At 41.1% G+C, this 15328-nt stretch overlaps 1 protein-coding gene across 1 annotated transcript in view; it reads left to right on the top strand.

Moving 5' to 3' along the window:
• SLC38A9 (solute carrier family 38 member 9) overlaps window positions 1-15328 on the top strand; it is a 345812-nt gene that overhangs the window by 72369 nt on the left and 258115 nt on the right. The window contains exons 7-8 of the mRNA XM_085631309.1: window positions 3650-3820; window positions 13783-13842. Of these exons, the coding sequence (XP_085487435.1) occupies window positions 3650-3820; window positions 13783-13842 (231 nt within the window). The remainder of the gene's footprint in view (window positions 1-3649; window positions 3821-13782; window positions 13843-15328) is intronic.

Raw genomic sequence — 15328 nt, 5'->3', positions numbered from 1 at the left:
AATCTGCTATGCTCTGGCCAACAAGCAGCCTCCTGAAGGTTTGAGGCTCATTCTACCAGAGCTAAGGCTGCTACCACACAATTGCAACGTGGAGTCCCAGTCCTCGACATTTGTCAAGCAGTAATGTGGGCATCACTGCATACGTTCGCCAAGCACTAATGCATGGACAGTCAAGGCCGCAGGCAGTCTTTTTGGCCGCTCTGTCCTGCAAGACTTCCTGCTCTAAACTTGTCCGTAGTCCTTCCTCCCGAGATGGTATTGTTTAGGTATCTATTCAAAGGTAATGAATCTGCAGGTAGATGTCTCTATCAGATGGGCAAGTTGTTTACCTTCAGTAAAGCCTGATCTGTTAGAGACATAATCTAGCCAAAGATTCCTTTCTGACCCAACCATCCTCCCCGCACTTCACTAGGGTCAGGGCTGTTCCCTTTCAGGGCCCTAGTTGTTCAAAATTCACCGATGTCAGTGCAATTCATGACTCCGTGCTCCTGGCATGGAAAGTCATGAAAAGTAACAGACTTAAGCACGCTGAGGTGGCACCTATATAGGTGATATGGACGTCACAGCGGCGGAGACGACACATACGACGTCACGTGGAGCCGACTGGTGCCACCTACAGGCACGCAAGGGTATTGCTCGATAAAAAATCTTCCAGATCCAGTCTGACGCCTGAGAAATTCAAAGGTAAGGAATCTGCGGCTAGATCATGTCTCTACCAGATAAGGCATTATCGAAAGTAAGTAACTTGTCCATCTAGTTTCACCAATAAGTATGCTGCTTTGCCTGAGTCTTATGTTCTGGTCTGCCCGTGCGACATGATGGTTTTTCTCCAGATTTTTTGTGACTGCGTATGTTTATGGACTTGCTAAGCCCCCTAAGCTCTTCTGTGAGTTTTGTTCACAACTCTATGTGCATTAATGAGCTGCCTGTACAATGAAGTTTCCTCGGAGAGCAACTTTTAAACCGCCCCAGATGGTAGCCGCCTTTATATCACCTATGTCATTTTATGAGATGTAATCAGCGATGCTGATTTTTATGTTGGAAATTGTGACTGGGTCCTGCAAAAGGCTGTCTTGTAGGTGCCATGTAATTCAAAGTCTCAGGGGTTTGGGCCACTGGAAGGTAAGTGTGCAACAGACTGGCCTATAATCTGAAAGCGTAATGGGGTGTGGACTTGCTTCTACTAGGCTTGGGGATAGTCATTTATCGAGATGAGATAGTCATGTCTAGCGAATGTTTTGTGTGCCCTGTAGTAATGTTAGTAGACCTGCCTGAAAGGATTCTGAGTCCTTCAAGTGTCTACCAGACCCAGGTTTTCTAGCAGGAGGTTGCCTGATGTCGAAAGATCCATCGACCCTATCCTGCTTGATTGGTCTACATCTGCACTCGGGTGTTAAACTAGATTGCTTCCCTCCACCCCCCAGTTGTGATTGGTGTGGAAGAACATGCTGTCACAGAGTGGATCATCTCTTTTAGTAAATCCTGACCCTGGTTAGGGCTATGTATTGAAGCTTATGCAATCTGCTCCCCACTCAAGGTTAGCTTTTATTACTGTCAATCGACCTGCTTTGTCTTTTAGTGACTCCTCCTCCTCTAGTGGGCATCTGAGGTGGATCAGAATCTCCACCTCAGTAATTGACCAAAGTTCCTCTCGCCTGATGAAACATTAATGGCAAGAGAAATCCTGTTTTAAGCGAGTTTGGTCCTCCTGCAATAGGTGGGTCTCTCCTAAATGAGTACCACATTAGTCTCTAGTAATGTTCGTTAGTAAAGTATGGAGCAACTTCTAACCCTTTAAGAGAGCCCAGAGCACAGCCCTGCTGGGCAACGGTCAAAATAAAAAGTAAGATCTTCTACTTGTATCTTGTCTTTGCTTACCTTGTGAGGAATGTGAAATGTGATCTTCGCTCGTGTTCCAGATTCCTGTGAAGGTAGTTATGTTTCAATGAAGTCAGTTGGAGACTGGCTGGCAGAGGAACAGCTACACAGTTTTCGCAGGGTGCAAATTTGAATAAAGCTTATTAACCGTCTTACCCGTTGTGCAGCAATACTTGATTCAACTTCAAGAATTTGGCGATGAGTTAAGCCAGCCGATCCCTGCGATTAGTTGGTAGCTGCGGATCCAGCGTGCGGTCAGGAGCAGTCGAACCCTGTGAGGAGCATCCATACCACAGGCACCAAAGAAAATTTCATTGCGCACAGAGGGAGAGAGGCAAGCAGAAAGAGGATCAACATATCTTTCTGTACAATATGTTACACAAATTTGTTCCACAGGCAGCGTACACGGTCTTAGTGGAGGGTTGCCTGGCTGCCAAAATAACACTGCACCTAGTATGAGATGTAGTACTGCCCTACAAGGAAAGAAGCTTAAGTCCCCTTCCTTGGAAGACTGATAGCACAATACATTTTGTCTGATCCGCAGAAGACATACCTGCATGAATCACAATCAAAAACTAATCCCCATTTGTTTTTGCTTAAAATTAAAATGACTTGGTGTATTATGGACTCTATATCATATTTCTCAATTATAGAAAATATATGCTCTTTTATAAATAAATTATCCTGGCACTGAATCCAAGAAAGTAACCATGTACAGAACCCAATAGAACAACTTGGTTCAAAATGATGATTTACCTAATAAAACAATCTCAGTGCAAATTATGAAGCAAGTATCTAAAGGTTCACAATTATGGATCAGTGTTGATGTTTCGTCACTACCACCGGTAATGGCTTCCTTACTTATGAGAAACCAGAAAAAGCACACTAGTTTGAGCTGTTCTGACTGCCTTCTTTCGATCCTAGGAAGGTAAAACCACTTCTAACTCTTCTGGCGATGCCACTGAATCTTTGATAATTATCCGATCGTGGGTTTGGAGATTTAGTATTACCAAAGAAAGAGGAAACAATTACTCATATACTACTGAAATCAAGGGGTAATGACGGTCTGTCAAAGGTAACACTGCAGCATATATTTTTTCTGTTCCTTTTGGTACACTCTGGCAGTATTTTTATTTTACACATGGACCCATCTCGAACTCTTTTTTTGTTTCAGCTATTTCAGGTATATGCTTTTAGTTCTCCATCTGTCCTGATGATGCGCCCCAGATTCATACATTTGGGTTGAATCGTTGACACTTTGCAAGTGGCTTAACAGCTGTTTCGTACTAATTGAAATATATTTTGTGGGTCCTTATGGCCCCGTTCCAACTCCCTCTTGTACATTGTACATTGTTTATCCAATGGGATTTTAATGATGTTTTGTAAATAAAATGTATGTACGCTTTACATTTTGCATTGGGTACTGCTATGCTTTATTTACTTGTACTTTAATAATTTTCCCATAAAAAGACTTATCCTTTATAATTGCTGTGTGTCTCTGAAATGTGGCTTCCTATAATGGTGTATGGAAACTCTTACGGTCAGCTCAAAAACGAATCCCCTTCCTAGTCCATATTGGTGTTTCTAGCTACAACCTTAGTGTTACCGATCTGAAGACGATTTTTACTGTAGGTTCATCTCTCATGTTGTGATTCACATGTTCATGATTGCCAGTATGTTAGACTATTCAGTACATAAAATGCCAAACAATGTATCTCTGTGTCTTTGTTGCTAGCTATCTGATTTGTCATTCCTATCTTTTCTGTTGTAGCTTTGATCGACACCTCAACCTGGGAATTTCCAGATGTGTGCAGATACTATTTCGGCTCGTTTGGCCAGTGGTCTAGTCTGTTATTTTCTATGGTGTCACTTGTTGGAGCCACCATTGTTTACTGGGTGCTTATGTCTAATTTCCTCTTCAACACAGGCAAATTTATATATAGTAAGTATTTTTTCCATTTTTGTTGAGTTAAATCACACCACCTAATACACAAAAGTGATACAGATACCAAATCATCCTATGCATCTTTTACAAGAACTACAACTTTGAATGCTGTCAAAGGAGAACAGGTTGTGAACAGTGATTCTCGCTGTGAACTCAAGACCTTTAGGTGGCTTCTGATAGTTTTGTATGTGCCTACAGAGTACAGAGAAAAATATACAAACGGTGTTAGTATAAACCTATACTATCATAGTCCACGCACAAACAACTATCATAGTCCACGCACAAACAACTATCATAGTCCACGCACAAACTACTGTATTCTATTAAAGTAAATGGACTGGCGTAGTGTTGCAGGGAGCTGAGTAGGCACCTCTGCTGCATACACCTATCCTGTTAAAAATTTTAAAAAATGAAGTAGATTTCACACAAAAATCGTAACAAAATGTCGACTTGCATGAGTTTTGCCAGAAATGACTTGGGACAGTAGGCAAAACAGGTCACGCTTCGAATCACTATTGTATTATTGGGGTTTTTTGAGATTTCTTCTTTAAGATCTACACAGCTTTACTGCTTAACAATTTCTCTTATTTCACATTGCATCTATATGTTTTCAAGTTCACTTTGGTGAATGAGAATGTTTGTGCCATTCTGTATTTGATTGTAGGATTTTGATTAGGTTGATTAAGCCTACTTCTATCCCTGTTTCACCTCTACTTACACCCATGATTTAAAGTTTCACATTTGCCTTTTGCTGGCTCAATCCTGGCTCACATTGGGTCACTTTGTTGAGCGCTGTGTGTTCCAATTTCCCTGCATTGCTGTTGCCTCAGCCTCCAGGATTTCTAGGTGAACAGTGTAAGCTTCTTCCTGAATAATACTAGCGTTCTTGGCCAACAGTTAAACTATCCTCGTTTGCTACCCTTGTAGATGCCTGTCTCCTTGCATAGTTTTTAAATCTAGAATTTTACTGGACACGTAGGCAGCAAAAGAGCAGTATAAATTGAATGGTGTCAACTGGTACAATAAAATAAAGATTGACTCAGGGGAAAATAAAAGTAAGTTTTACCCTTTGTAGAATGAGCTTCTACCAGGGCTGCTTCCACCTGAAAAACACATAAAAGGTGATTGGAGGAATGCTTGTAAATTGTTGAAACCATTGGCAATCACTCTGGGTAGTATTCCAACCAATCCTTTATCACCCACTGTCCCAAACTAGATAGAGGCCCACTTTATGCATATCGACACTGACCCTGCTGCTCATGGGAATAGTCCTTCCTGGACTGTCAGGCGACCCCCACTGCAGAAGGAAAGTAATGCAAGCAACCCTGCCTGAACAACTCTACTGACACAGGTGCTGCGGAATGGCAGAAATTGGCATGTGGCGAGAGAAGTTTGCTCAGAGTGAAGTGTTGGAGCTGTCTGAGCAAAATGTTTTTCTCTTTGGAGACTTTCAATCACAGTTGCATGTCACTGGCATATGGAGTTGTACGCCAAGTGGTTCCATATTCAAGTCAGTGGGGAGAGAATGGATGATTGTTGGACACTGCAGCTCAGAGTTAGCTGCTGAAATTTTGAGGTGCCAATCTGATTAAGCTGTGGTCAACCTGTAGGACTCTGAAAATATAATTGAGTTTTCACACTGGAGGTGACATTAATTGGTTTCAACAAGATTGAGTTTGCTTGCACTTGGTGAGGTGCATGAATAATTCTTGTATGCATGGCTATTAGTATTTGTATTTTTTTATATTATATAGTTGTAGCACTATTGTGGACTAATTAATACAGCTCAAACTACGCAGCACCTTTATGGATATCCAACCAAGCGTTACTATTCCTATACTTTTGGTGCTGGGAATAACGCCAGTTCACTATTAGTAGATGTTTGTCCAAGTGAGACCTATTGTACAATAAGTATATATCTTTCCCAGCTGTGATGAAGTCTTTGGTATCTCTTTCTTGACAAAATTGGTGTTGGCTGGTTTAGGATATTGAATACCCAAAGAAGTCTGGACTAAAAGAGTTATTCGATGGATGGAAGACACTTTATTTCAAGTGGTGTCCTTCCATTAGTTTTTTTACATATTGGGATTTATTTATCAACCTGGAGGACATGGTAGTAACTACTTTTCCCCCTTTCTGAGCATCCAGAAACGATCCAACACATTTGTACACTTGTTGTCCGTGTGCGCTAACATTACTCAGGGCACTTCAACTGCTGAAACATTTTTAGGATGTCTGTGAAGGTGCCTTTTTATCTCGTGTATTTGTATAGTGCACAACTCACCGCCGAGTGTGTACTGGTGCTGAAGCAGGACCTATATGGACCGAGCCATGGTCAGGGCTAGATGAAGAGCCAGGTCTTCAATTTCTTGTGGGATTCAAATTTGAGGAGGGAGCTCTGATCTGCTCTGATGTGCAGGGGTAGGTTGTTCCAGGCTTTAGGAGAAAGTTAGTAAAAGGCACGACTGCTGGATCTGGTTCTGTGTATGCGGAGGCTGGTTGTATTACGAAACCACACATGCACTTACAACGCATACTTTTACCACCCGTCCTTTACCTCAAGTGCCTTTACCGCGCAAGTCTTTATCATTTATATGCCTTTGCCACGCATGCATTTACGAAAATGTAATAATATATCCGGTAAGAAAAACCCCTCTTTTATATTTATAAATGACCTTTTTATCTGGTGCTCTTAACTCCGTTAAATCATCATGAGTGTAAACTTTGCGCACTATAAAGGTTTGAACAACAACTCTACTCTTGGTAAACTGCTAGGACAAATGCAATATACAGTGCGACTTGTATCTTTCATCCTTCTTTTCCTCTTCTAAAGAACTGTGCAGTAAAAAGCAGCACTCTACACAAACTCTCAACAAAATAAATAGATAAATAAGTGTTTTCATCACCACTAGGATAGAATCTGAAAAATTACCTCGACGAAGACAAGTGAAAATGGATAACATTGCTTGACCTAATGAAACGGGTATTTGAGGTGGAACAGCAGTAGTATGTTAAGGAAGTATGCTCCGATGTCCAGGTAGGATGAGATAGTTCTGTTATTGAACATTACAATAACTGAACTATCTCATCCTACCTGGACATCGGAGCATACTTTCTTAACATACTACTGCTGTTCCACCTCAAATACCCGTTTCATTAGGTCAAGCAATGTTCTCCATTTTCACCTGTCTTCGTCGAGGTAATTTTTTCAGATGATAACCCTGCAGCAATAACTTTAGTTATGAGTGGAAGGGGACATAAGCATTCAGATAGCATATACATGTATGCAATAAACTATCCGTCTGAATACGGCCCTTTTAAACACAGGAGCCTATGTGCCTCTATTTCCATATGAATGAAATGAGTGTTTATATTATCTTAAATATTTAGTTTTGTCTCTGTAAAATCTGAGAGTTAGATAACCTTCAAGGGCATGCAGGGATTTCTCAGCTGGTCCTGGAGGGTTAACAAGAAATGTAAAAATTATATACCACCTTTTTCACTTGGAAAACATAAGTTACCCTTAGAACAAAACACAGGTGGTTGGGAAGGACATTATCTCTGTTAAAACAGTATCATTCTTACGAATACAAAATTAGATTGTTTGGTTATACCTTTGCTATAACTATAGAAGGGATATTTTTCAAGACAATGTTATTTTTTATTAGTAATAACAATAATAGTAATAATTGCACCGTTTTAGATGTTTGCTATAGAGGAGACCTCTTTCCACGGAACAACCTCGCATTTTACAGAGAACATTTTTATTCTGTTTTTTATGCAAATTGTTTTACTAGCAATATATTGTGATCTGTTGACAGTGTGCCTTAGGTGTACTTCTGTACAGGGCAACTTTATTTTATGGTTAATGAATAATGGATTTCTATATGTGAGGTGTACATATGTGGCTGGTAAAATATTGTACTGGTATCTATATAGGTGTATATTTGGTTTCTGTTTTTCAAAAGCGGTGCCCATGTGCACTTTTATGAATGCCTTTCAGTGTGTGTATATGACACATGAGGAAGAATGCAGCGTGTAATTTATGTGTGACTATTTGAATGCCATATCGTATGGATGTTTTAGTGGAGCATGCAAATGGCCAAATTGCTGTGTTAGTGCTGCATAGTGATAGTGTTATGTTTTTGTGTAGTTTCTCGGGTGTAATATATGCAGAAGCGTTTAAATGCTTGTCAAATGTGTATTCTTCTGGCATTGGTCAGTAGTGCATGTGAGTATTTTAATGCTACATGGTATTTGTGTGGCATGTGTTCTACTTGGGGATTGATATAGCTGAACAAGTGCTGCATTGATGTTTTAGTATATATTTAATATTTGCGTAGCATAAAGTTAGTGGTCAGTGTTTTGTACACAGTTGTGACGTGTATGCACACGTGTCTGAGTGAATGCATATCCCTACTGCTGTATCTCCTAAACATTTGCTGTTGTGTTTTATTTGAGAATAGCCACATGAACAGGTGGGTCAAAACTAAATAGATGTTTATTTGCCACTCATTTATTAGTTGGGAAAGGTATAGTCTTATAGGGCTCATGTGGAGAAGGCCCTTTTTTGGCGCCCTTTATTTTAATCGACCATAGTGAATGACACATAACCCTTCTGGGTGCTGGCAGCCTGATCGTGGGGAGGTTATCAAGCATTGGTAGAGAGGGAGACAAGCTGACAGGCAGGTAATTACAACATATTGTAAGTGGTATAAGAGGCGCCTTGCGGGGGCTGACGTGAGATGGGTTTGAGGGCAGTAAGGAAAACGGAAGCAGAAAGAAGCTAAGAAAGATGGAAGTCAAGGAAGTAGGCTGTCGAAGTGAATGGATCAGTCAAGTGAAGTCAATAAGGCAGGCACAGGCATCTGGGAGAAAAAATATGTTGCAGATGTGTCTTCTCATCAAAAAAGCAATTATGAATTATGGCAGAGGACTAAAATGAAATCTGATTAGAAGATTTTTGGACAGCGCGGCCAGAACCTGAAATGTGTGCCACGCTCTTTTGCATGGGCACACATTTGGGTGGGTAGTTATTTGACTAAGTTGTTCATCATGCTTGTGCATGATAACTATTACAGAATTCTTCTGAACATTTATTTGTGCTGAATTCTGGCTTGCATTGGTCCTTAAAAATAGGTTTTGATTGTTATAATGATTATTCTTATAGAACGCACGATTACCCAATAGTTTCTTGGCACTAATGCATAAAATTTACCAGACGCACAGAGAAATAGAGTAAGGGACTGGCTAACGTGAGTAAGCCTGTTTGAATAGCCAAGGTTTTATTTTGTGTGAAAAAGCCTTAAGTTGATTTCCTGACATACCTCTGCTGCAAGGAATTCTAGGTGGAAGATGGTTGGACTGAAAAAATGCAGGTTCCACACCTAGTCTTCAGAAATTTTGGAGTGACAAGTAAATTAGAACTTTTCGATCTCAGATTACGTGCAGTAATACATTTTCATATGTGATAATGAAGTATTGGGCTAATCCACTCATTCACTTAAAGGTTGTACAGAACGTCATTGATGTGCTGCGTTATAAGAAGCCAATGTATTGCTTTAATAATGGTGTTCCATGCATCCATCTTGGAAGATAGTAGATTTGTTGAGCTGCCTATTTTTAAATGACCTGTAGTCTATGAATGGTGGTATTCGGTAACTCAAGAGAAACAGAGTTGGTGTAATGCAATCTAGAGATAATCACTGCCAACACTATTGCTTTCTTTGCCTCAATAGGAGGAATTGGAATTATTTTCATGAGTACTTCTACAGGAATATTTATTTGGATACAACTGCTTCATTTGAGGTTTCATTGTTAGGTTGCTATCAGAAACCTGTCCCATTTCTGCTGGCTAATAACGTCCACAGATTTGCCTTTTTTATTTAAACTATGATCTTGATTTTATCTGTGTTCAGCTTTAGTTAATTAGACATTACCCAGTCACTGATAAATTACATCACATTTACAAATTATAGCTGGGCAGCTGAGGTTCCATCCAAACGGATTAATAATTTGGAGTCGCCTGCGTAATTGTAGAGCCTGTAACCTCTTGATACTAATTCTTTATTCAAGGGCTTAACATAAACATTAAAGAGGCGAGGAGATAATGATGCGCCTTGAGGTATCCCATACCCTACAGTTATTGCCTTTGCAGTAAAATTTGCTAGGTGACCTGCCTGGGTATAGTTAGTGAAGAATGATTTGATCCAGTCCAGAGCAGAGCCCTGTAAACCAGCCTCTTCTACATGGTTGACTCAGGTCTTAAGTACGACCTTGTCAAATGCAGCTCGCATATCTAATAGGACCACTGCAGAGACCAGTCCTGAGCCATCATTCCATCTTAGATCATCAACTGCAGATAAAATTCCTGTTTCCATGCTATTGGACGAAAGCTTGCAGAAAATGTATATGCTTTTAACTGAGTATAAATCCCTTGAGTAGTGTGGGCTTGTAAGATCTTGGCTGTGGCAGGGAATATGGATTCTGACTAAGTTTTACATATGGTAGGGTAACCCACCTGTTTTTAATAGTGGTAGAACCACAGTATTTTTAAAAGTAGTCAGCTAGACAGCTGATTATTCAAGCCACAATCCTGTCACGGCTGGACTATGCTTCGACTCTCTATTTGGGGGCCAATAAGGTTGAGGTCCACAGGGTACAGAGAGTCCAGACCGCTGCGGCTAGAATGTTGCTAGGTCTACGTAGATCTAGCTCTGCCTCGGATGCAATTCGAAGACTACACTGGTTGCCTATGGAAAGACGTATAGAGTTCAAGGCACTTTGTGTGGTCTTCAAGGCATGGAAGCTGGCTTCTCCACAGATATTAACAGACCTGATCCAGCCTTATGAGCCCACGCGCCAACTTCGATCCTCTAGCCAAAACCTGTTGAAGGTGCCACGGGTTAAGAAAACCAGGGCAGGCGGTAGATCTTTTAGGTATAAGGCAGCCAGGCTGTGGAATTCTCTCCCAGCATTTATTCGTGGTCTAAGGGATTATCTGCCTTTCAGGAAGGCCCTTAAGACCCATCTCTTCCCCAAAGTCTAATCTGTGTTGGAAGGTGTCTTGAGGGCTTAGTCCTTGTCAGGAGCGCCGGGACGCCCCTTTGTTGGGGCAGCTGTTGCGCTATATAAATTGTTATAACCTAACATAACATAACAATGTAACAAGCTAAAAGTTTATATAAAATTCTCAGCAAGGGTTTAGTTAGCACTGGGGCCACTAATCTTATAATTGCTGGGGTACGGGGATCCCTTGGTTAAACAGATTTAACTTTAGTCATAATTTCGTAGAGCTGTGTTTTGCTGATTTCTTAACACTTCTTGAAATAAAGATAATGAACATTAGCAACGTCTGCGCTTTCCAGAATTAATAAACGATTCAATCCCTGTTGAAAACTTTTTACTTGAAAACAGCTGGATATATTCTTCTTTTTCATCATATTTTTTGTTTAAAACAGATTTTATTTTATCAAATATTATGCAGAGCTCTGTAACCCAGAAGACTTCTGCTACAATAAACATTATAAGGTGATGCCTTTGACATTTACATTATATAATCAAGATGAAGAGAAAAGGAAATTCAAAAACAACAACATGACCCCCCTCCCCCATTGCACTATTGCCTCCCCCCAACCCATGAGCCACTCCTGCACCCACACCAACATACAGGAGACATTGCTATACCTTTGGTCCCTTATTGCATGTATTTGAATGGTTAACCTGCGATCGTGACGTCCTTAGTGGATGATGGCCCCAGCTGCAGACCCTGATATTCTGCTTATCGTTTCCAAATTTTGAAATGTCTTTGCGGGCATTTTCTTGCTTTGAAAATTGGAATTTCCAACCCCATACAGACGTCCAGGCCCTTCTTCCAAGCGGACAAAGAAGGCGAAACTGTTGCTTTCCACAGTCTTGCAATATCCCTTTTTGCCAATGTAAGTCCTAACAACATAAGATAACGTTTAGAAATATTGCCCCCAATTCCCTCCATGATATGCAGGAGTACCAGCTTTGGTGAAGAAGGGAGTTCCCACCCCAATACCTCTGCAAGACCAGCCATAACCCTCTTCCAAAATTTCATGAGTTTTTCATCATATTTTAAGAACCTCAGCGGTCTTGGTGTGGTCTAGACAGAATGTTGCAGCATGAGCCTAGGCCATATATATTATGTGTGTACTATACACACTACGTGGAGCCTTTATGATACTTTTTAACATCTTTAGTGTGTGTAAACACAGCACAAAACGAGGGAGGCATTGTTAGCTTACACCTGCAACCGACAGGTGCAGAACTCAAAATATACTCATTTTGAACAATGCCAAGTGGGCTCTTGGTGCATGGGTGACCTTTGTCAATGCACTGTATTCACTATCCTTGTCCTTAGTGCCTGCTAATTCATTCCACACTGACGATTTTCAGTGGAAAATGGGGTTTGGATCATAATCATAAATTCGTAAGTTCCATGGTTTTTGTATAATGCGTTATGTGAGTGATGGGTCGAACTGTCCTTCAATTTAAATTTTGCAGTTGCTTAATTTGGTTTTGTTTAGTTATATGTTGGCACTATTATTACTGAGAAAAACCTGCTGCATGGTGGCCACAGAGAGCAGCTTTTGCACACGCTATGTGCACAGTCATCCTGTTTCTAGAGGCTGCTGAGCATTGTCTCCCAGTAGTCTCTAGTTGAAGGTCTGAGATTTTGTCACCCTTGGTGAGTAAGTGTGGCCATATTGGCACCAGGTATCTCAACTTGGATGTACATTTGTAGTCCCTGGTGCATACTGCAGAGCAGATGACCTCCTTCGTTAGGGAGCTGGAAGACTTTAAGGGAGCCATGACATTTTATGCAAAGATGGAAAAAATCAGTAATATCTAAAAAATAAACTCCATTGAGAGTACTCGTGTCCCTGTTGAAATATTTGCCGACAAACTGCTTAAGCCTATAAGGAAGATGATTTGTGATTTACTGATGGTTTGGGGTCATTTGAGACATCTCTTTTATCCGATTTGCTATTTACTTCCTACAAAGGGGTCCATGGCTTAAGCTTCAGCAGCAGGGATTTTGGTGGTTCTGTGCAAAATGTGATCAGTGTTGTGGTGAGGTGATCACATGCAAAGTGGTTACGTGCTGATATGCACCCAGACCTTTTATCCAGAAAGTGAAACTGGATAGATCTAAAAAAGGAGTTGAATACCTTGTGGGGCTAATATCACAGTCCAGTATCCAGCAAAACTTCAAGTGGTGTATGTCTTTACTAGATGCAGAAAAAGCATTTTTGGAAAATCTTGTAAGGAGGATTACTGAAACATAAGTGGCTGAGATCTGCCTCTTTCCATTTTGCTCGATCTTGGAATGCTTTAGGTGTGCCTCCATGAGGATGGGAGATAGTCCCTGGTGGTGGAGGGAGTGGGGAGGATGCGATTTGGGAGAGATTGAGACTGGGTCTATGAGTTTTTCTGGGCAACAAGAGGTTTTTAGCAGAGTGATGTTACTCTAGACTAGCCATCTTCCCTGGTGTTTCTTCAGACAGTTATGTTTGTTGCAGTGAATAGCTTTTGCCATATGGGGTGCTGTGAATTTCATATGTTGTTGTTGGAATTGTATTAGGTTTTCCTTTTGTATTTGAAGAATATTATGTGTACTTTGACATAATAAAACAACTTAAACCTAAAAATGGCTATGACTTTTTGGAAAAAAAGCGCCCCAAATTTGTTTAACACGTTTGAGTTTCCTGACTTGTCAGTGAAAGTTGGTTTAAGCAATAAAGGTAGAAAACTAATTATCTATTGATTTTGCAAACAGCCAATGATTTATGGGATAACTGCAAGAGGTACTTTGGAACTTCCACAGAAATATTTTTGTGAAGAATGTGGCAAAATGTATTGTTTTTCTTGGGTTTACTATGTAATCCTGTATCAAATACTGCTGTTTCCAACTATCTTGTTTTTTTCCCCAGATTATGTGCATGATGTTAATGTTACCGATATTGTGTTAAGTTCCAATGGAAGTGATAAAGGTAATGCAAATTATCATACTATCTCGAGTTAATATTTGTTGAAATAAATAATTAATATTTGAATATTTAGTGTTTTCTAGGATCCTGTCTTGAAAACAAAATAACAGATAGAAAAAAAGTATTTTTCTTTAAGACCAAGTAGACACCACTAGGCAAGACTGAGGGTGCTCCCGTCTGGAAATATTTTGTGAAGAGGGGGGGGAGGACACAATGAAGATTAAAACATGTTCGAGGCATATGATCGGTAGATCACATGCTTTGCAAACTCCTGCCATCTAGTGTTGGGTCTGGATATTTGCAAGTTGTTTTTCTTTGAATATGTCTTTCCAGTCATGAGGGAGGTGACTCCTCCTTTCAGTGATAGTGCGCATGGGCATCGACTCCAGTGTTAGATTGTTTTTTTCTGCCATCGGGTTCGGACGTGTGTTGCTGCACTCTGCTTTTAGACCGTTCCTTCAGGTTCCCCTTGGTGCGCAATGCACTCTACCCACGTTTTGAACACTTATCCCACTTTTCCATGTATCGTATCCGTCGAGGAAAACCTCTATTTCGATCGAAGATCTTCGGGAAGGCCGTCCGGCCTAACCTCGTCGGTTCACTTCGCAGTTGATGGAACGGACTCCATTCAAATTTTGCCTTCGATGCCACGCCAAGTATCCGCGCACACGAAGTATGCAACTTGTACTCGTCTCCGCAGCACAACGAAGAAGACTGCAATGCATGCCGATTGTTTCGATCGAAGAAAACGCTCCGTGATCATCTGGCTCGACGTCGCGAGATGCAGAGTCAAAATGTCGAATACACGCTGTACATCTTCGGTGAGGAATCCGAGCAAGAATTCGACGCACGGGGGACTGAGGAAGAACAATAGGAACTTGCTTCCATCCCAGAATCGGACTCCGAGTCGGAAGAAGAGTTGCCACAAGGTCTACGTACTGTGGGTACCAAACGCCCCTTAACCCAAAGTCCAATTAAGCCGAAACAAAAGGCTTCGGTCCCACCCCCGCCTTCGGGCCACTGTCGGCACCAACAAGATGTTTCTGACCCCCGACCTCCAGCTCAGCACCGAAACACGTCTCTAAGCCTTCCAGCTTGGTATTGAGTTGGCCCAAGACTGGCACCGAGCCAAAACCTTCAGTCTTGAAGCCAAAAACCGCTTCAGAGCCAAAATCCATGACGCCAAAGTCAAAGCCTCCTTCAGCATCGAAATCTTTGGCACCAAAAAGTAATTCCACCCCAGCACCGAAATCTTCGGCGCCGAAAATCTAAATCTGTACCTCCGAAGCGGCAGGATCCGATTTTCGATGTCCCAACACCCAAATCGGACCCAAAACAGAAGGAACAATACATAAATCCTAATACAGGACATGTTCTTACTAAGTCACCTCAAAAACACAAACCTGAGTTAGAAGAAGAACCTGTCTTCATTTTTTTTTAAAGAAGAAGAATGTGGGTACTAACCCTCCTCCACTTCCTCTTTTACCAC

This window comes from Triturus cristatus, chromosome 2_1 (assembly GCF_964204655.1).
Source record: "Triturus cristatus chromosome 2_1, aTriCri1.1, whole genome shotgun sequence".
NCBI classification, from domain to species: Eukaryota; Metazoa; Chordata; class Amphibia; order Caudata; family Salamandridae; genus Triturus; species Triturus cristatus.
This window is presented reverse-complemented; position numbering and strand designations above follow the sequence as displayed.